Below are 21051 nucleotides of genomic sequence, written 5' to 3'. Positions count from 1 at the left end.
GAATGTCATATAATAATGTTTTTTAAATGTTTCACTGAACTGCAAATCATCGGTTTGCTTAAAACTTGGTGACAATAAGTATAGTAAGAAATAACTGCACATTTTAAAAGTATTTGCAATAATTATGGAAACAAAGTAATGTTAATAATTGATAATGTAGTAAACACACTCAAACTTAACATAACGCAACATGTATAGGAGAACTGCACTTTTTTAAAATTATGCCTGTAATGTTTACAGCTGAAACCTTTATTGTGAAAGTCTGTTCCTTACTGCTGTAACAGGATGTATGGCACTTCACTAACCGGAAGTGGAGGATATGCCGGAGTTCGACCAAGAGGTAAACTAAATAAAGAGCTCCTGGGCTAAACTGAGAACTAAGAAGTTTCTACGTCCAGTTATTATCAAGATTAGTCTATAATACTTCTCGTGTGTAGCTAATCACAACCTGGTGTCAGAGTGAAAGTAATAAGACGACAGACCCGCGAGAAAAAAGTAAACTCGTCGAAAAAAAAAAAAGGCGGGGAAGAAGTCAACAATGGAAGCGTTTGGCGTACCTACCCCGAAGATGGACTGGGATTCATCTAACCTACCAGATGCGTGGCGGAGATTCAAGCAACAGGCAGAACTCATGTTCACAGGACCGCTCAAACAGAGAGCAGAAGAGGAAAAATGCAGATTTCTTCTGCTGTGGATCGGCGACAAAGGACGGGACATCAGCAACACGTGGACACTGACTGAAGATGAAGCTAAGTTGCTAAAAACATATTACGACAGATTCTCAGAATACCTCACCCCGAAAGCAAACCCTATATTTGCAAGATATAAATTCCAGGAGAAGACGCAAGGAAACTGTGAGTCATTTGAGCACTTTGTGACAGATCTCAAGCTACTAGTTAAAGACTGTAACTACACAGACAGCGACGAGATGGTCAGGGACCGTATTATTTTCGCTACCAACTCACCCAGAGTGCGCGAAAAACTACTCAGCTAGGGGCCGGAGCTCACGCTCGAAAAAACGATCGATATAGCCCGCTCCCATGAGCTATCACAAGTGCAGCTAAAGGCTATGGCTAACGGTAGCCACGAAGTACACGCAATCCACCGCAAACCTGGAAGGCCAAGTTTCATAAAGGGAGCTAGCAGGCACCATGACAGCCCAAAAGTGCATGAAAATGCCTGCAGCAAGTGTGGAGGACACCACAATAAATCAACAGAGTGCCCAGCAAAAGGTAAACAATGTTTAAAGTGCCGAAAATTCAACCACTATGCAAAAGTGTGCAAAACTAAGTCCCACACCCCAGGTAGAACAGTGCACAGAGAAATCCACACAGTTGGTGAAGACAATGAATATGACAGCTCAGAGCTATTTGTGGACACTGTTACTACAGAAAAAAAAGATGAGGAAAGTGCATATGCAGCCATTGGATTGGGGCCACAGAACAAGAAATTGACTTTTAAGCTGGACACTGGGGTTCAAGCAAGTGTGATACCAGCCAAAGACTTTAATGCGCTAATGCCCAGCACACAATTAATGACTGCTGACCGTAAGTTAACAGGCTACGGCGGACATGCGCTGGAAGTGAACGGCTACTGCAAAATAGCAAGTACATACAAAGCTAAGTCAACCACAGAAAAGTTCTACATAGTGAACTGTAAAGGCCCACCCATCCTAGGCTACAAAGCCTGCAAGGCCCTGGGACTCATCAAAGTAGTGTACGCAGTCGACAGTGACGAAGGGAACAGCACCCAGTCAGACCACATCCTAAGTGAGTACTCAGATGTTTTTAAAGGCATCGGCACATTCCCAGGCGAATGCAATTTCAGAATAGACCCCAAAGTAGCACCAGTTGTCTGCCCACCACGGAGGGTACCATCTGCTCTTAAAGACCGTTTAAAAATAGAGCTAGACAACATGGAAAGGGACAGAATAATATGCAAGGTGACAGAGCCCACCCAGTGGGTTAATGCCCTAGTAGTGTGCGAAAAGCCCAAGACACGCAAACTCAGAGTGTGCCTAGACCCAAGACCCCTAAACAAGGCAATAATGAGGCCATATTACCCCCTACCCACACGGGAGGACGTGACATCCAAGTTAGCAGGGGCAAAGTATTTCAGCATCCTAAATGCAAGATCAGGGTATTGGGCAATCAAGTTAAGTGAGGAATCCTCACTGCTCACTACATTTAACACCACTTTTGGAAGATACCGTTTCCTCAGGCTGCCCTTCGGCATTGTGTCCGCCCAGGACGAGTTCCAGAGGAGAGTGGATGAGACATACGAAGGCCTGAGAGGAGTAGCTGGCATCGTTGACGACATCGTCGTGTTTGGAAAAACAAAGCAGGAATACGACAGCAATCTCCGAGCCATGCTCGACCGCACCAGAAAGAGAGGCATACGCCTGATTCCAGATAAATGCCGCATTTGTGTTTCTGAGGTGAGCTACTTTGGCCATAAGCTCACAGCCAACGGTTTGAAACCAGACCCACTTAAGGTGAGAGCCATCAGAGACATGCCACCACCAACAAGTGAGGCAGAGCTCGAAACCGTGCTAGGCATGGTCAACTACCTAGCGAGATTTGCACCCAACCTAGCTGAGGTGTGTGCACCACTCAGACTACTGCTAAGACAGGACACAGAGTTCATATGGGGCACTATGCATGATAATGCGTTTCAGAAGATGAAAGAGATCATCACAGCGGAGCCAGGGCCAATGTTGGCTTACTTTGATCCTGAAAAAGAAGTGACACTGCAAGTGGATGCGTCAAAAAACGGCCTGGGTGCAACCATCATGCAGGAAGGAAGACCTGTAGCATATGCATCCAAGCTGCTCACCAGCACAGAGCAAAATTATGCCCAAATCGAGAAGGAGCTGTATGCAGTTCTGTATGGGTGTAAGGTTCCATGAGTACCTCTATGGGCGTAACATAACTGTGGAATCAGACCACAAACCGCTAGAGACCATTCTCCGAAAACCCCTAGCCCTTGCTCCACCGCGTTTACAACGCATGATGCTTGCATTACAAAAATACAGCATAACTCTCACCCACAGACCAGGCAAAGAGATCCCTGTAGCCGACACACTGTCGAGAAAATCCATGGATGAAGAGGACGAGTCTCTATCCGAGGCTATGGAGACACAAGTGCATACTGTCATTAGCACAGCCCCGGTGAGTACTGACAGGCTGGACAACATCAAAATGGAGACAGCTCAGGACGAGCAGCTCTCCAAGCTAAAGCAAGTCATCCGGTCAGGCTGGCCGGAGACACGAAAACGATGTCACCCACTCGTCAGCGATTACTGGAACCACCGTAACGATATCACAGAAGCCGATGGGATCCTCCTAAAGGGTGAGAAAATAATCATTCCACACAAGCTCAGACAACACATGCTAAAATGCATCCACACAGGACATTTAGGAGTTGAGAAGAGCAAACACAGGGCAAGAGACATAATGTTTTGACCTGGCATGGGTCAACAGATTGAGGAAACAGTCCAAAGATGTGACATATGCCAAACACATCGTAGTGCCAACACCAAAGAACCCATGCTCTCACATGACATTCCAGAGACCCCATGGGAGACTGTAGCAACAGATCTATTCACATGGAACTCTGAGAACTACATCATCATCTGTGACTACCTCAGCAGATATTTTGAAATTGAGCGCCTGCATATCACCACCACAGCCGCTGTCATTCACAAGATGAAAGCAGTGTTTTCTAGGCAAGGAATCGCCCACCGAGTCATCAGTGATAATGGGCCATGTTACAACTCAAGTGAATTCAAGCAGTTCGCAGAGTCATGGGGTTTCCAGCACATCACCTCAAGCCCACATTACCCGCAGAGCAACGGCTTAGCAGAAAAAACTGTTCAAACTGCAAAGCGAATCCTCACCAAGGCCAAAGAGGACAAGAAAGACCCCTATCTCTGCTTTCTGGAGTATAGAAACACACCAGTTGACGGACTAAAATCCCCAGCCCAGATCCTGATGAGCCGCAGGCTGCGCTCCATCCTGCCCACGACAACTCAACAACTTCGACCTCAGGTGACCCCCGAGGCTACTGTACGTGCAAGGAGAGAGAACTGCCAGCAGCACCAGAAACAACAGTACAACAGATCTACCAGACTGCTGTCAACGCTGCTCGCCGGAGCACCCATCCGTTTCCAGCAGGGTGATGGCACGTGGAAACCAGCGACAGTCATCCGACCAGCTGAGACACCGCGGAGCTACCACATCGAGACCAGTGATGGACAGTCATTCAGACGCAACCGACGGCACCTGCTAGACAACCACACACCCATCACACAGCAGCCAGAGGCCAGCGATGATGACTCCAACACTACACCAGAGGACCCAAGTGCGCAACATAATCACACCAGTTCTGTGTGTGAACCTGCTCACACCGAGCCTTGCCAACGCACAAGGTATGGACGTGTCATAAGGCCGAGGCAAGTCCTCGACTTATAATTGATTGTAAAGGGTGTAGGCGGATCGCTGCCCTAAAAAAAAAAAAAGAAAAAGAAAAAGATTGGAAAGAAGAAGAAAAAAAAAGGACCTGTTTTGTAACATTGCACTACATTAATAGGTTACATTGCGAGATATTCACTGCTGTTAATTTTGTTCCAGAAGTAACACACTTAAATACTGCAGCACTTTCGAATATACTGATGTTATATGGTGTACCGACGTTATTTGCACTGCTAAAGATTTACAGTATATTATGACTCAAATGTTGCGGCTCAGAATTGTGTTTAAGTGCCTTAGTTTTTCTGCATGCCATTGACAATCTCCATATACACATCTTATTTTGTTGAAGGGAGATGTAATGTTTACAGCTGAAACCTTTATTGTGAAAGTCTGTTCCTTACTGCTGTAACAGGATGTATGGCACTTCACTAACCGGAAGTGGAGGATATGCCGGAGTTCGACCAAGAGGTAAACTAAATAAAGAGCTCCTGGGCTAAACTGAGAATTAAGAAGTTTCTACGTCCAGTTATTATCAAGATTAGTCTATAATACTTCTCGTGTGTAGCTAATCACAACAATGCCTATTGTTCACAATCATTATAAGCGACAAGAAGACAAAGGTTTTTGTTTTTTGTTTTTCGCTTTCTAACATGTAAAAATTGACTCGTTCTGAGTAGCAAGCAATGCAGCTAATGGGAGCAATCAGTTTTACCTCTAAATAACTTTAAAATGCATTCAAAAACCGTCACCAATACTTCATTTAACTTCCGTAATTGGTATAATAGCCAAACTGTAGCGAAATTGTTATTGTAAGAGAGAACACTGAGGAACTATTTTTCTGTCGTACAAACACATCGCCATGCTACGGGATTAGCCGTAAAAGCTAACTACGGTAAAAGATGAGCTAGCTTTTATAACAACATGAATCAGGTTCGAGTTTGTAATGCACAAACAATGCGATAGAACACCAATCTGTACTGGCTCAAGAACATGAACAATCATTTTACAGGATCTGTAAAGTATTAGCTCACATTTCATGTTTTGTTTGTACACAGCTAGCCAGACAGTGTATGTAGTTGTATTAACACGCATGACGTGCTGCATGTATCATGATTGATATTATAGTGACTCACTCGATGGAGTTGTGTGTCTGGTCCAGCTGACCAGGGACGTTTCCTGTTGATTTTGGGTAAGCAATCCATTTATGTCGAAATAGCTTGTCTCCAAGTTCCACATTTATAGCGTTGTCGTTTTCACCTCACTCTCCCAGCTTCCGTCTGCTCCAACGTCTCACCCTCTTCTTCGTGCTAGCTTCTATAAGCAGTAGTTCATCCTCCATATATTAAGATTCAGAAAGGTTGTTAATGCTCATTTGCACAAAAATAGTCATCTTCGTTGTCTGTTACCAAGTCTGCCATGATTAGAAAACACACGCGTGTATGATTCCAGAATTAGGAACACACATTTGTTGCCAGAAGTCCCGACTTGTGCTGCTAAGGAAACAGAAATCAATGCGGGGAATAAATTGTCATGAATTTGACTGATACTAGATTAATTAAGTACTATCTATCTATCTATAGATTATACAATTTTCAGAAAATGCCTGAAATAGGTCTTGGAACAAGTGCTTTTGTAATTTTCATTAAACAGTTGTTGACATTCATTCTTTCACCATACAGCAGGGGTCCCCAAACTTTTTGACTCCGGGGCCGCATTGGGGTAAAACAATTTGGCTGGGGGCCGCGCTATATATATATATATATTAAAGTTAAAGTACCAATGATTGTCACACACACACTAGGTGTGGTGAAATTTGTCCTCTGCATATATATATATATATATGTATATATATATATATATATACGTATATATATATATATATATGTATATATATATACGTATATATATATATATATATATATATGTATATATATATACGTATATGTGTCTATATGTGTGTGTGTATATATATATATATATATACGTATTCATACATATATATTCCTCGCGCACTAATTGACTTAAAGAGTGCACTTGCTGCATGTCACGTTATCGATGGTAAAATGCATTTTTAGACAATATGATTTGCCTGAGTGGCTAGGAGATGGTAGAAAATGGACTAGTAAGGACAAATTTAAAAAAATATTAATAATTTAAAAAAAAAAAAAAAGTTTTAACTGGGGACTTCCCGCTGGCCGGATTTTGGATGCTGGGGGGCCCTATCCGGCCCGCGGGCCGTAGTTTGGGGACCCCTGCCATACAGTATAGACCAGTGATTGTCACAAGTGGTATGCCAAAGAATCACCGACTTAAATATTGTAATGTAACAGTTTTATTTTCCCGTATTGAAACACAGTGTTACTGTTCAAACTGTGTGTAATGTTACAATATACTTGATAAATAAAACATCTGCCTTGTTTTTAATGAATACATAGGCCTACTATGCTACTGTATATCAATGTTTGTCTTTATTGTGGTACTTGTAGAGCCAAGTGTTTTCTGAGGTGGTACTTGTTGAAAAAAGTTCTAGAACCACTGTTATAGACAACCAGCCATGCATTTTAGGTTAATCAAGGTTTATACTGTCTTGGTTTTGGTTTGTTTACTGCTATATAAAATCATGCTAAACATGTCCACATTATAGCAACCTTTTTTACTTCACTTGCTATGGTTATTTTGTTTGACGAAACCTTTAGCGTTGATGCATGTGCATGCTGAGTAGTGTTGCTTTGCAAACTTTTACAGGTAGCACATTTTCTTAAAACACCTGCCAAACTTATCGCCTTCACTCCTACCAGCGTGGTGATTGGTTTGGCCTTTTTTTGTGAAAGGATACTATTTGACTCAAACATAGATTTGCAGCATCTCTCAAGCTCCACCAGGTTGGATGGCAAGTGTTGGTTTTATTCCTTGCATTGCTGCATTAATTTTTCCCTCTAACCTGACTAGTCTCCCAGTTCCTGCTGCTGAAAAACATCCCCACAGCATAAATGATAAATGAGTTATACTTGTAAAGCGCTTTTCTACCTTCAAGGTACTCAAAGCGCTTTGACACTATTTCCACATTCACACACATTCACACACTGATGGCGAGAGCTGCCATGCAAGGCGCACTGTATTTATTAGAGATGTCCGATAATGGCTTTTTTGCCGATATCCGATATTCTGATATTGTCCAACTCTTAATTACGATTCCGATATCAACCGATACCGATATATACAGTCGTGGAATTAACACATTATTATGCCTAATTTTGTTGTGATGCCCCGCTGGATGCATTAAACAATGTAACAAGGTTTTCCAAAATAAATCAACTCAAGTTATGGAAAAAAATGCCAGCATGGCACTGCCATATTTATTATTGAAGTCACAAAGTGCTTTTTTTTTTTTTAACATGCCTCAAAACAGCAGCTTGGAATTTGGGACATGCTCTCCCTGAGAGAGCATGAGGAGGTTGAGGGGGGCGGGGTTGAGGGGGGTTAGGGTAGCAGGGGGTGTATATTGTAGCGTCCCGGAAGACCAGCACCCATCAGGAGCAAGGGTGAAGTGTCTTGCCCAAGGACACAACGGACGTGACTAGGATGGTAGAAGGTGGGGGTTGAACCCCAGTAACCAGCAACCCTCCGATTGCTGGCACGGCCACTCTACCAACTTCGCCACCACCATGCTTCACTGGAGGGATGTAATTTGCCTGGTGATGATCAGTGCCTGGTTTCCTCCAAAAATGACGCCTGGCATTCACACCAAAGAGTTCAATCTTTGTCTCATCAGACCAGATAAATTTGTTTCTCATGGTCTGAGAGTCTTTCAGTTGCACTTTGGCACACTTTTTACCAAGAAATGGCATCCATCTGTCCACTAGGCTTGATTGGTGGGAAAGTAAATTAAAAAATACTTTTATCTTTAATTATGATCATGATTTCTGGTTATGTTAGGCCAGCAGAGAAGGCCTTGCTGGCCCTGACGGCACACCACTGGCGTGAACGTCTTGTATATTCATGTGTCATGCAGAGAGGGTGGGTGTTGTTGGCGCGCCTCTTTTTGGCGATGCTAAATGATGTAAACATGCACTCTTTGATCACTGTACACGACGGCATGGTGGAGTCACAATCGATAGGCGCGAATTAATTTGTGCGTCTTTATTTGCATGCTCCCGGGGCTTTAGTGACTAGGGAGTGGGAAAACACATTGATGCTGTTTGCACCCTTACCTGACACACCAACTGTGAGTCTGGGCGAGCGGGTATAAAGACACCAGTGATGCAGAACACACAAACCGGCTGGCTGGCTGCCACTAAGCGGCTCTCAGTCGGGCGACAACCGTCAGCCAGACACGCCTGAGCAGTGTGTTTGTGAGCCAGCCAAGAGGGAAGGGATGGAGGGGAGGGTGCCCGGCAGGGGGAGAAAAAAGGTGAGGAGGGATGGAGGGGCTGATCTTCATGCACTCTAAATCAAGGCCAACAAGCGCGTCATCCCTTTCCCTCGATCGATACTCTCAACATTCTCTCAATGTCCACCGTCAGACGTCTTTCTTCTTGCTACTGTTGCTTCTGAAGCTTACAAAACAACAACAAAAGAATCCTCTTTTGTTAGATTTTTTTTTTCCTTTTTATTGCAAGCTTTTTTTTCTGTCAAAGCTGAAAGAAGAAAACAAAACGACAGCCCTCACAAAGGGGCTTTTCTGAGGCCGACATGCATGGAGCTTAGTCGACAGCTGCCAGCTGAGTGGACCTTTTTCCTTGGTGAGACTTTAAGATGCTGTCTGCTGGATGTGAGAGGCTTTTTTTTCCTCAAAATGAAGTTGTTGGTTTTTAAATAGTTATTGTGTTCTAAGTGTTACTAAAGTAGCATAAGTTTGTCTCATTTTAGCAGTGGTGGGCCATCATAACATAACCAGAAATCATGATCATATTTAAAGATAAAATAATGTTTTAATTTATTTTCCCTAAATATCTAAAAGTATTTATATTATCTTCATGTCATATTAAGCTCCTTCCAGTGCTGTTGTTTTTAGTTTTAGTTTGTATCCAATCAGAATTCAGATAGCTTATGTTGCCATGCTGTACCAAATCTGCCACAGGCCTTCAGAATCAACAATGCAGGCGTACGTGCACTGTAAGTGAACGGGCACATACAGTTGATAGACAGTTGTGATAGCCAATCAGATCACAAGTTGTCGTCAGTAAGGCCTTCTAGATGGCCTCACGTTGAACGTGACATTTATGCGTCCTGATATTGGATACTCACTGGGACCGTTAGCGGATGAATTTTAGAACATAGAGTTGATAGACAGTTGCGATAGCCAATCAGATCACAAGTTGTTGACAGTAGCCTATTTAAGTAGCCTGATGTTAACGAGACTGTAATTGGATACTCACTTGTCATTCCAAAGTGAGTATCCATTCACAAGTTTCAATTTAGCAGGAAGTGGGAAGTCTTGCGCCGTAACTAGACCGGGATAGCAGAGAAGGAGAACAAAACGTTGATTAGGTGGCAGATATATATTTGCAAGGCCACTTTGAAGAAGGATATTTAAAGAGAAACTACACTTTGTGAGACGATGTCGGACAACCCCGGAAGCTAGCTCAGCTGTTCTGGCGATGAAATGCTCACCATTTCCACTCGAATAAGCCAACGACGAGGGGTACCACTGGCTTATACGGCGTCGAATAGGTGCTACAAATTGTGAGTTCAAATATTGTATTTTTTCACATTTAATATGTTTTTTGAAATTTTTATTTTGACAGTACCACATAAGATATGTTTTAATTAGAGATGTCTGATAATGTCGGCCCGATATTATCGGCCGATAAATGCTTTAAAATGTAATATCGGAAATTATCGGTATCGTTTTTTTTTATTATCGGTTTATTTTTTTTATTTTTTTTAAATCAACATAAAAAACACAAGATACACTTACAATTAGTGCACCAACCCAAAAAACCACCCTCCCCCATTTACACTCATTCACACAAAAGGGTTGTTTCTTTCTGTTATTAATATTCTGGTTCCTACATTATATATCAATATATATCAATACAGTGTGCAAGGGATACAGTCCTTAAGCACACATGATTGTTCGTGCTGCTGGTCCACTAATAGTACTAACCTTTAACAGTTAATTTTACTAATTTTCATTCATTACTAGTTTCTATGTAACTGTTTTTATATTGTTTTACTTTCTTATTCAAGAAAATGTTTTTAATTTATTTATCTTATTTTATTTTATTAATTTTTTTAAAAAGGACCTTATCTTCACCATACCTGGTTGTCCAAATTAGGCATAATAATGTGTTAATTCCACGACTGTTTATATCGGTATCGGTCGATATAGGTATCGGTTGATAGAGCTGGACAATATCGGAATATCGGATATCGGCAAAAAGCCATTATCGGACATCCCTAGTTTTTAATTGCTGATGCATTTTAATTGATTTTTAAATGCGCCAGAAAATTACCCGTTTTGTACACTGTTGATGTGTTCAATGCAAAGTAGTGCATGAATGTGTTTCTGTACAATATTTCCCCAGCAATGGTCATGTGGTGACATCAATGATGGTATTTTGAGAGGTAATCTTTGAAGTCGGACATCACTGAAGGCCAAGGTGGGAAACGCACGGCCCGCCACTGAATTTTAAAATTGGGGCTACATCGAAGGGGAAGGGGAAAACCTGTCGTGTAAACTTAAAACGTGAAACATTCCACCCATTCTGTATAATTTTCTCGTTGTAACTCTCAAAAAATATTATTTTATTAACTCTAAATCGTATTAAAATACCCAGAATGTATATTAGCAGATCTCCGACAACAAGGTTCTTTGAGTTAGAGAATTGAAAGTAACATGCGTGAGTTTTCACAATAAGTACATTTATTAATAGCTGCATCAAATTAAAAACATATTTTTGGTCAAACCTAAAATGCTTGACCTCTGTTTTTTGTGCACCAGGTGTGGCCGAGGTCATCGTCCTGGTGGGGGGACGCCAGGCCATTGGCATGGGCCAACGCTCCCTGACGGCGGTCACCTGCTTCAACCCGCAGAACAGCAAGTGGTACCCGCTGGCCAGCCTGCCCTTCTACGACCGCGAGTTCTTCAGCGTCATCTCGGCCGGCGACAACATCTACCTGTCAGGTAAGTTCCGTGTAATGACCTCACTGACCATGTCTTGTTGGCGGAATGAATAAACTAGACTTGGTGCCAACGCTAACTTGCTGCGGCTAGTTAGCGTCCTGATGGTTTCTTTTCTCAGGTGAGTGAAACTACTACCTACATGTTAACCAACATAATAAAAAGTATTGTTTATATGATTGCAAATAATACAAAATAGGGGGAACACACTCAGCTATCCTAAATGACATTGCAAATAATATTTACATTTACATTTGAAAGTGCAATCAATCAATCAATCAATGTTTATTTATATAGCCCTAAATCACAAGTGTCTCAAAGGGCTGTACAAGCCACAACGACATCCTCGGTACAGAGCCCACATACGGGCAAGGAAAAACTCACCCCAGTGGGACGTCGGTGAATGACTATGAGAAACCTTGGAGAGGACCGCATATGTGGGTAACCCCCCCCCCCCTCTAGGGGAGACCGAAAGCAATGGATGTCGAGTGGGTCTGACATAACATTGTGAAAGTCCAGTCCACAGTGGATCCAACACATCAGCGGGAGTCCAGTCCACAGCGGGGCCAACAGGAAACCATCCCGAGCGGAGACGGGTCAGCAGCGCAGAGATGTCCCCAACCGATGCACAGGCTAGTGGTCCACCCGGGGTCCCGACTCTGGACAGCCAGCACTTCATCCATGGCCACCGAACCTATGCAACTCCCCCTCGCAAGGGACAGGGGAGAAGAGGAGAGAAGAAAAGAAACGGCAGATCAACTGGTCTAAAAAAAGGGGGGTCTATTTAAAGGCTAGATTATACAAATGAGTTTTAAGATGGGACTTAAATGCTTCTACTGAGGTAGCATCTCTAACTGTTACCGGGAGGGCATTCCAGAGTACTGGAGCCCGAATAGAAAACGCTCTATAGCCCGCAGACTTTTTTTTGGCTCTGGGAAGCACTAATAAGCCGGAGTTCTTCTAACGCAGATTTCTTGTCGGGACATATGGTACAATACAATCGGCGAGATAGGCTGGAGCTAAACCGTGTAGTATTTTATACGTAAGTAGTAAAACCTTAAAGTCGCATCTTAAGTGCACAGGAAGCCAGTGCAAGTGAGCCAGTATAGGCGTAATATGATCAAACTTTCTTGTTTTTGTCAAAAGCCTTGCAGCCGCATTTTGTACCAACTGTAATCTTTTAATGCTAGACATAGGGAGACCCGAAAATAATACGTTACAGTAATCGAGACGAGACGTAACGAACGCATGAATAATGATCTCAGCGTCGCTAGTGGACAAGATGGAACGAATTTTAGCGATATTACGGAGATGAAAGAAGGCCGTTTTAGTAACACTCTTAATGTGTGACTCAAACGAGAGGGTTGGGTCGAAGATAATACCCAGATTCTTTACCGAGTCGCCTTGTTTAACTGTTTGGTTGTCAAATGTTAAGGTGGTATTATTAAATAGATGTTGGTGTCTAGCAGGACCGATAATCAGCATTTCCGTTTTCTTAGCGTTGAGTTGCAAAAAGTTAGCGGACATCCATTGTTTAATTTCATTAAGACACGCCTCCAGCTGACTACAGTCCGGCGTGTTGGTCAGCTTTAGGGGCATGTAGAGTTGAGTGTCATCAGCATAACAGTGAAAGCTAACACCGTACTTGCGTATGATGTCACCCAGCGGCAGCATGTAAATACTAAAGTGTGCAGGGCCAAGAACCGAACCCTGGGAACTCCGCATGTTACCTTGACATAGTCCGAGGTCACATTGTTATGGGAGACGCACTGCATCCTGTCAGTAAGATAAGAGTTAAACCAAGACAAGGCTAAGTCTGACATACCAATACGTGTTTTGATACGCTCTAATAAAATATTATGATCGACGGTATCGAAAGCGGCGCTAAGATCAAGAAGCAGCAACATAGATGACGCATCAGAATCCATCGTTAGCAATAGATCATTAGTCATTTTTGCGAGGGCTGTCTCCGTAGAGTGATTTGCCCTGAAACCGGATTGAAAAGGTTCACAGAGATTGTTAGTTACTAAGTGTTCATTTAGCTGCTGTGCAACAATTTTTTCGAGAATTTTGGAAATAAACGGAAGGTGGGAGACCGGTCGGTAGTTTACCATGAGGTCAGGATCGAGGTTAGGTCTTTTGAGCAGAGGATGAATAACCGCTTTTTTGAATGCTAGGGGAACAGTGCCGGAGGAAAGTGATACGTTTCTAATATTTAACACTGATGGACCTAATAATACAAACAGTTCCTTGATAAGTTTCCCAGGAAGTGGGTCAAGTAAACATGTTGTTTGTTTTATCCCACTTACACGCTGTAATAATTCCTCTAATGTTATTTCATCAAAAATATAGAGACTATTTTGGAGGGCAGTGTCCGTCGTATATACAGTCGTATTTGTGTTAATAGAACCCAGTTGTAGCTGGGATGCGTTGTCTTTAATCTCCTTTCTAATGAGTTCAATTTTCTTATTAAAGAAATTCATAAAATCATCTGCCGAGTGGGTGGAGCTACTGGGAGGAGTCCCTTGTTGGGTTAGCGATGCTACTGTACTAAACAGAAATTTAGGATCGTTTTTGTTGAGGCGGATGAGATTTGAGTAGTATTTAGCTTTAGCTAAGGTAAGCATGCGTTTATAAGTGATTAAACTATCACTCCATGCTTGACGGAAAACCTCAAGTTTAGTCGCGCGCCATTTGCGTTCCAGTTTTCTACATGATAATTTATGAGCTCTAATTTCTTCTGTAAACCATGGGGTGCGCCTTTTAGGGGCCCTTTTTTGCTTTAGCGGTGCTATACTATCAATGATTTCGCGCAAGGCATCGTCAAAGTTGTTTGTGAGGTTATCAATAGAGCCGACATAATTTGGGAATGGTGCCATTACCGAAGGCAGTAGGTCAGCAAGAGTCATCGTTGTGGCAGCATTAATGTTGCGGCCGCTATAGCAGTTATTATTATTATTAGCTTGTTGACAATGAGTCAAAACTTCAAATTTTATAAGGTAATGATCGGACATTACTTTAGTATATGGAAGTATCATAACTTTGGAGGTGGTGACACCCCTGACAAGCACTAGATCTATTGTATTACCGTTGCGATGCGTGGGTTCATGTATTATTTGTTTAAGACCACAGCTATCAATTATGGTTTGGAGCGCCACGCACTGAGGGTCCGATGGGGTATTCATATGGATATTAAAGTCCCCCATTATGATTATATTGTCGGCGTGCGTCACTAGATCAGCAACGAACTCTGAGAATTCACTGATAAAGTCCGAATAGGGCCCAGGGGGGCGGTAGATAACAGCCAGGTCGAGAGGTAGCGGTGTGACCGACCTCATAGTAAGCACCTCAAACGATTTATATTTATTATTTAGGTTAGGGGTAAGGTTGAAATTTTCATTGTATATTAGTGTGACACCCCCTCCCCTTTTAAGAGGACGGGCAACATGCGCATTCGTATAGTTAGGAGGAGATGCCTCATTGAGCGCAAAAAATTTGTCTGGTTTGAGCCAGGTTTCGCTAAGACCAATGACGTTAAGATTGTTGTCTCTAATGACCTCATTAACCAATAACGCCTTGGGAGACAATGATCTTATGTTTAAAAAGCCCATATTATAGGTATTGGGCTGTTTTGACGAGTTTTTGTTAAGATTATCCGTAGTGGCAATATTAACAATGTTGCGTTTATTATGCGTAGTGCACTTTAAATAGTTTCGACCATATCTAGGAATTGATATGACGGGAATTTTCCGATTGTTTGCTTGGTGCTGCAATAGACTGGACATATCATAATTTGCCACCTCAGTAGAATGCATGTCCACCTCTGACACAGACACAACAGAAAAAACATTATGTGAATTGTGTATTATTCTAAGAGAATTGCTATGCGTACATGGATTATCCAGCCTGGCGCTGGCTAGTTCTAGCTTAACTGACTCCTCACCCGGACTAACAGACATTGTAATTGCCTGTGACCGGGCTTGCTCTAGTGTAGTCAGTCAAGTGAGACTTAAATAGTAGTCTATGTTTCTAGACAGGATGATGGCGCCTTCCTGGTTAGGGAAGGTACAACCATTTCCAACGGAATGAAAAAAAAATTGACTGTATATTGTAAAGCGAAGGGATTATTTAAAATATATATTTTTTTAAATAGGCTGGCCTTTTAGAGAAGACATTTCTATTCACAATTACATTGATACATCAATAAAAATAATATCTGAGTAGTACATTGTGATTTTGCTGTATTTATTTTAACAAGAAAGACAGAATCTGGAACATCATCTGGATTGTTTCCAGCGTATTTCTGGCGGTAAAAATGTCCAACTACATCATCAAGTGAGCAAAGCTGAAAGTTCACTGCCATATTACATTTAATTTAAAAAACTAATAAAGCAATCGTATAATAAATCCTCCACACACTGTATCATAAGAAATAAATAGGAATAATTGCTTTAAGTTAAGTTATTTTGCTTGTTTTGTAAAAAGAATCATGCCTCAAGTTAAAAATAACAATGAATCAAAGCATTTTTTTGTTGGCATTAAACAATATATGTTATCCTAACAACCTCCTATTGCTGAAATGTAAATCTAAAACCAATTTTGAAACTAACAAAGTAGTAAGTAGTAGTAAAAGTATACTGTATATTATCTTTAAGATTTATTTGTGAGCAGGAGATAAATCTGCCGACTGCAACACACAAAGGCCTACTCAAGATAGATTTTTCTTAATAATTTCATAATTTCATATTTTGAAATGTTTTTAAACTTGATTTAAACGCCCTGGGTCTTCCCGTCTTCTTCTACGGTGTTTTAGACAAGTCAAAGTCTAATAAAACTGCTTCTGGGTAAATGTGTTGTAAGCTCCGCCCACAGGCACCTGCCCCCCCCCCCCCCATGTCAAACAGATATCGTTAGTTTGAAACCGTAAAAAAGAGAAGCAAATGTGAAAAGGAAAAGTTTAAAATAAAAACCTGACAGTAACAATAACAATTTACAAAAATATGAATGTTGGCTTTGAAAATAATAATACAAAAAATACCCATTAAAAATACTGCATTTTTTTGTATTTATTTGGTTTTGTCAATGTTTTTTTTTTTTTTGAGGCCAAATCTTACTGGCAGTGTTTTTGGATCCATACAACTACAGTAGTTTTATGGGGTATTGTAATAACAATTTACATCATTTACCTTGGAGAGTGGACTTCTACGCTATCTCCTTCCATTTGCTTCTCCGTCAAACACACTGTCAGCAGCTTCTCCATATTTTCGTGGATAAATATCCACCGTTTAGATACTATTTTAACATCCTTAGCTGGCGTTATCGACTCATTCTGCTTCAGTAGTGCTGCGCTCCAACTGCTTGATAAAGTTAGCCAGCTACACTGATGTTTTTCTTTCTTTAACTTAATAAATATCATCCACTTCTTCTCAGCACTGTCCTTCACACTCACTTTCTTCCTTCCCATGGTTGGAAAACAAAGTTATGTCCATCTCTAGCTATAAGCTAACGCTAGCAAATAAGACCATCTTGCAGGGTTCACTGTGTTATTCACTACGCCAACTAACTATTGAATTTTTGTTTTGTTTTACAATTCGGTGAGGGACAGCTCTCATATTAAAACACTCTGAAGTTGAGGTACCCCTGTACTGGCGTTGTCCTTAGGGCACATTCTGTCTCTTTTGTGAAAGAATCCTGCTAACTAGAAAACAGCAAACTGATACAAGAGAAAAAACTCCTCGAGGGATGTAATAATGACCGTCAATTTAGCATTTTTACAACAAGGCAGCTATATTGGGAATCATACTTATTGGCTATCGAAGATGTTGATTAAACATGATGTTGATTAAAGCGTGATTACCTGGCATTCGAGCACAGACCTCCTCCAAGGCCACACTCATACAGTAAAAGCAAAAAGAAAACTGACCATGTGCACTTTTGTCCAGATCAAGTCATGGCCTCTCTTTTAGGCCATGCCCTTTCATTTGACAAACATTCAGTAGTTTTTGCATAATCTTGCTAATGAAGTAACAAATATTGGAGGAAGCTAATGAAGATAGTCTTTTTGTATGGTGCTTACAATTTGAGCATTATCAATCAATCAATCAATCAATGTTTATTTATATAGCCCTAAATCACAAGTGTCTCAAAGGGCTGTACAAGCCACAACGACATCCTCGGTACAGAGCCCACATACGGTTGGTAGAACCAAGCTACTTTCCTGGTTTAGCAGCAGCGGTGCAGTAACTCGACAAAGTCAAACAAAGCGTCTTTGGCGACTTTTGTCAAATATTTAAAGAGCGTGGAAAAGGACGACCGTTCTCCCTCGCTGTGAAGCTCTTTTTCCTCTCCAATCGCTCACGACCACGGGATTTTCTCCCTCCACGGTCCATTTGTGCCCACTTTGTACGGGCATCGCGCTCTCACCTTGACGCCGCTCGCTGGAAAGGTGCTGAGATTTGTCTTTGACTGTTTCCTCCTTTTCTCCTGCTCTCTTTCCATATAAATGTAAATGTGTGTTTGGCCACGGGAACAAGCGCGCTCGTGTACGCCAGGAGTCGGGACAAGCCGGCTGGGGAAATCAGAGATGTTCCGGGTAGCCAATCAGCGAGCTCCTGCTGCTAACCTCGCTCACCCTCGCAGCAGCGTGTTGTGGAAACTGTTGTTTTTAAACTATTTATCTTTGGGCTGCTTCCAGGTGGAACGGAGTCTGGGGTGATGCTAGCGGACGTGTGGTGCTACATGTCGCTGCTGGACAACTGGAATCTGGTGTCCCGGATGACGGTGGCTCGCTGCAGACACAACAGCCTGGTCTATGACGGAAAGCTCTACGCCATCGGAGGCCTGGGCATTTCAGGGAATCTGGACCACGTGGAGAGGTAGGCTGGTCCCTGACCCTTAACTAATAGAGTAACACCCAGCAGAGTTCACGTGTCGTGACTATGGATGCACACACGTGGCTCTTGTCTTCTGAACCCAGATTAACAAAGGTTAACACTTTTTCCCGAGAGAATTTCATTTTTCTAATTTTAGTGTCATTGAGGTATGCCATGCACTATCATGACCAATTTCATATGTACAAAACCCAAAACCAGTGAAGTTGGCACGTTGTGTAATTCGTAAATAAAAACAAAATACAATGATTTGCACATCTTTTTCTACTTATATTCTATTGAATAGACTGCAAAGACAAGATATTTAATGTTCAAACTGAGAAACTTAATTTTTTTTTTTTTGCAAATAATCATTTACTTAGAATTTAATGGCAGCAAAACATTGCAAAAAGTTGGCACAGGGGCATTTTTACCACTGTGTTACATGACCTTTCCTTTTAACAACACTCAGTAAACGTTTGCAAAATGAGGAGACCAATTTTTGAAGCTTTTCAGATGGAATTATTTCCCATTTTTGCATGATGTACAGCTCAAGTTGTTCAACAGTCCGGGGGTCTCCGTTGTGGTATTTTAGGCTTCATAATGCGCCACACATTTTCAATGGGAGACAGGTTTGGACTACAGGCAGGCCATTCTTGTACCCGCACTCTTTTACTACGAAGCCACGCTGTTGTAACACGTGGCTTGCATTGTTTTGCTGAAATAAGCAGGGGCGTCCATGATAATGTTGCTTGGATGGCAACATGTTGCTCCAAAACCTGTATGTACCTATCAGCATTAATGGTGCCTTCACAGATGTGTACGCTACCCGTACCTTGGGCACTAATACACCCCCATACCATCACAGATGCTGGCTTTTGAACTTTGCGCCTAGAACAATGCGGATGGTTCTTTTCCTCTTTGGTCCGTAGGACACGACGTCCACAGTTTCCAAAAACAATTTGAAATGTGGACTCGTCAGACCACAGAACACTTTTCCACTTTGCATCAGTCCATCTTAGATAAGCTTGGGTCCAACGAAGCCGGCTGCTTTTCTGGGTGTTGTTGATAAATGGCTTTCGCTTTGCAAAGTTGAGTTTTAACTTGCACTTACAGATGTAGCAATGAACTGTAGTGAAGTGTTCCTGAGCCCATGTGGTGTTGTCCTTTACACACTGATGTCAGTTTTTGATGCTGTACCACCTGAGGGATCGAAGATCACGGGCATTCAATGTTGGTTTTCGGCCTTGCAGTGATTTCTCCAGATTCTCTGAACCTTTTGATGGTATTACGGACCGTAGATGGTGAAATCCCTAAATTCCTTGCAATAGTTTGTTCTTAAACTGTTCGATCATTTGCTCACGCATTTGTTCACAAAGTGGTGACGCTTGCCCCATCTCATGGCACCCACCTGTTCCCAACTAGCCTGTTCACCTGTGGGATTTTCCAAATAAGTGTTTGATGAGCATTCCTCAAATTTCTCAGTCTTTTTTTACCACTTGTGCCAGCTTTTTTGAAACATGTTGCAGGCATCAAATTCCAAAAGAGCTATTTTTTGCAAAAAATAAAGTGTTCCAGTTCTAACATTAAGTATCTTGTCTTTGCAGTCTATTCAATTGAATATATGTTGAAAAGGATTTGCAAATCATTGTATTCTGTTTTTATTTACCATTTACACAATGTGCCAGCTTCACTGGTTTTGGGTTTTATTATGTTACTTCCGCTTCTCCTTTGTTTCAAGTGTGAACACAAATTTCGATAAACAAAGGTCATCACTTTATGGTTTTAGAGGAGCTGCAGCATATCATGCACTGTCGTGACCAATCTAATGTGTAGATGTGAGCGCCGCTTGTCATTTGTTTCAAGTGCAGACGCAAGTTTTCATGAACAAAGGTCACCACTTAAGGCCTTTCCTCACAGGAAGGTTTTTAGGTGGAAACGGTAAAGATTTGTATCGTTTCAGCCTTTTATCCCCACATAAACGTCATTCTTGGTGGTCTGAAATTAGCGTTTTTGAGAAAAAGCTCCGAGGGGTAATGTCTGAAAACCCACACCTTGTCGTTTCCGTGCGCCGAAAGAAGCCGTGAGTAGTATCAGAGAATGATGATGTTGCCGCCCCGTCCCGGTCACGTGACCGTAAAAGGGAGAAAGCACGTCAACAACAACAAAATAAACAACAAAGCTGTGATTGTGATGTAGTTACTACTATTAGCACTATTCAAGATTCAAGATTGTTTATTGTCATATGCACAGTTAAACAGACAGTTTGCCATACAATGAAAAAACTTACTTTGCTAGTCCACCCTTCAACAAGTCACACGGTACTTAGCTAAAAAGAAAAAGAAAAATGTATATACAAGGCACAGTAAGTAACATAACATTATTGCACATTCTGATTGACAGTCAACAGAATAAATATGGAGGTGACATTTGGTCACAGCAGCAGTTAAAGTGTCTTTAGTGATCAAAGGTGAAAAGTCTACAGTGATGGTTCACAGTTCGGGGGTGGTCATGGTAGATGTCTTTTGTTCAAAAAGACAAAAGTAAAACGGGGGGGGGGAGAGAGAGAGAGAGAGAGAGAGAG

General features: G+C 41.8%; 1 protein-coding gene across 4 annotated transcripts in view; it reads left to right on the top strand.

Moving 5' to 3' along the window:
* Nucleotides 1-21051, top strand: part of LOC133648655 (kelch-like protein 29) — a 575830-nt gene that overhangs the window by 509876 nt on the left and 44903 nt on the right. For all 4 annotated transcript variants that reach the window (XM_062044945.1, XM_062044946.1, XM_062044947.1 and 1 more), the window contains 2 exons: nucleotides 11419-11601; nucleotides 18293-18473. In XM_062044945.1, the coding sequence (XP_061900929.1) occupies nucleotides 11419-11601; nucleotides 18293-18473 (364 nt within the window). The remainder of the gene's footprint in view (nucleotides 1-11418; nucleotides 11602-18292; nucleotides 18474-21051) is intronic.

The sequence above is a fragment of the Entelurus aequoreus genome, linkage group LG04 (genome assembly GCF_033978785.1).
Source record: "Entelurus aequoreus isolate RoL-2023_Sb linkage group LG04, RoL_Eaeq_v1.1, whole genome shotgun sequence".
Taxonomy (NCBI): domain Eukaryota; kingdom Metazoa; phylum Chordata; class Actinopteri; order Syngnathiformes; family Syngnathidae; genus Entelurus; species Entelurus aequoreus.
Note: the sequence above shows the minus strand (reverse complement) of the source record. Positions and strands in the feature narration are given on the sequence as shown.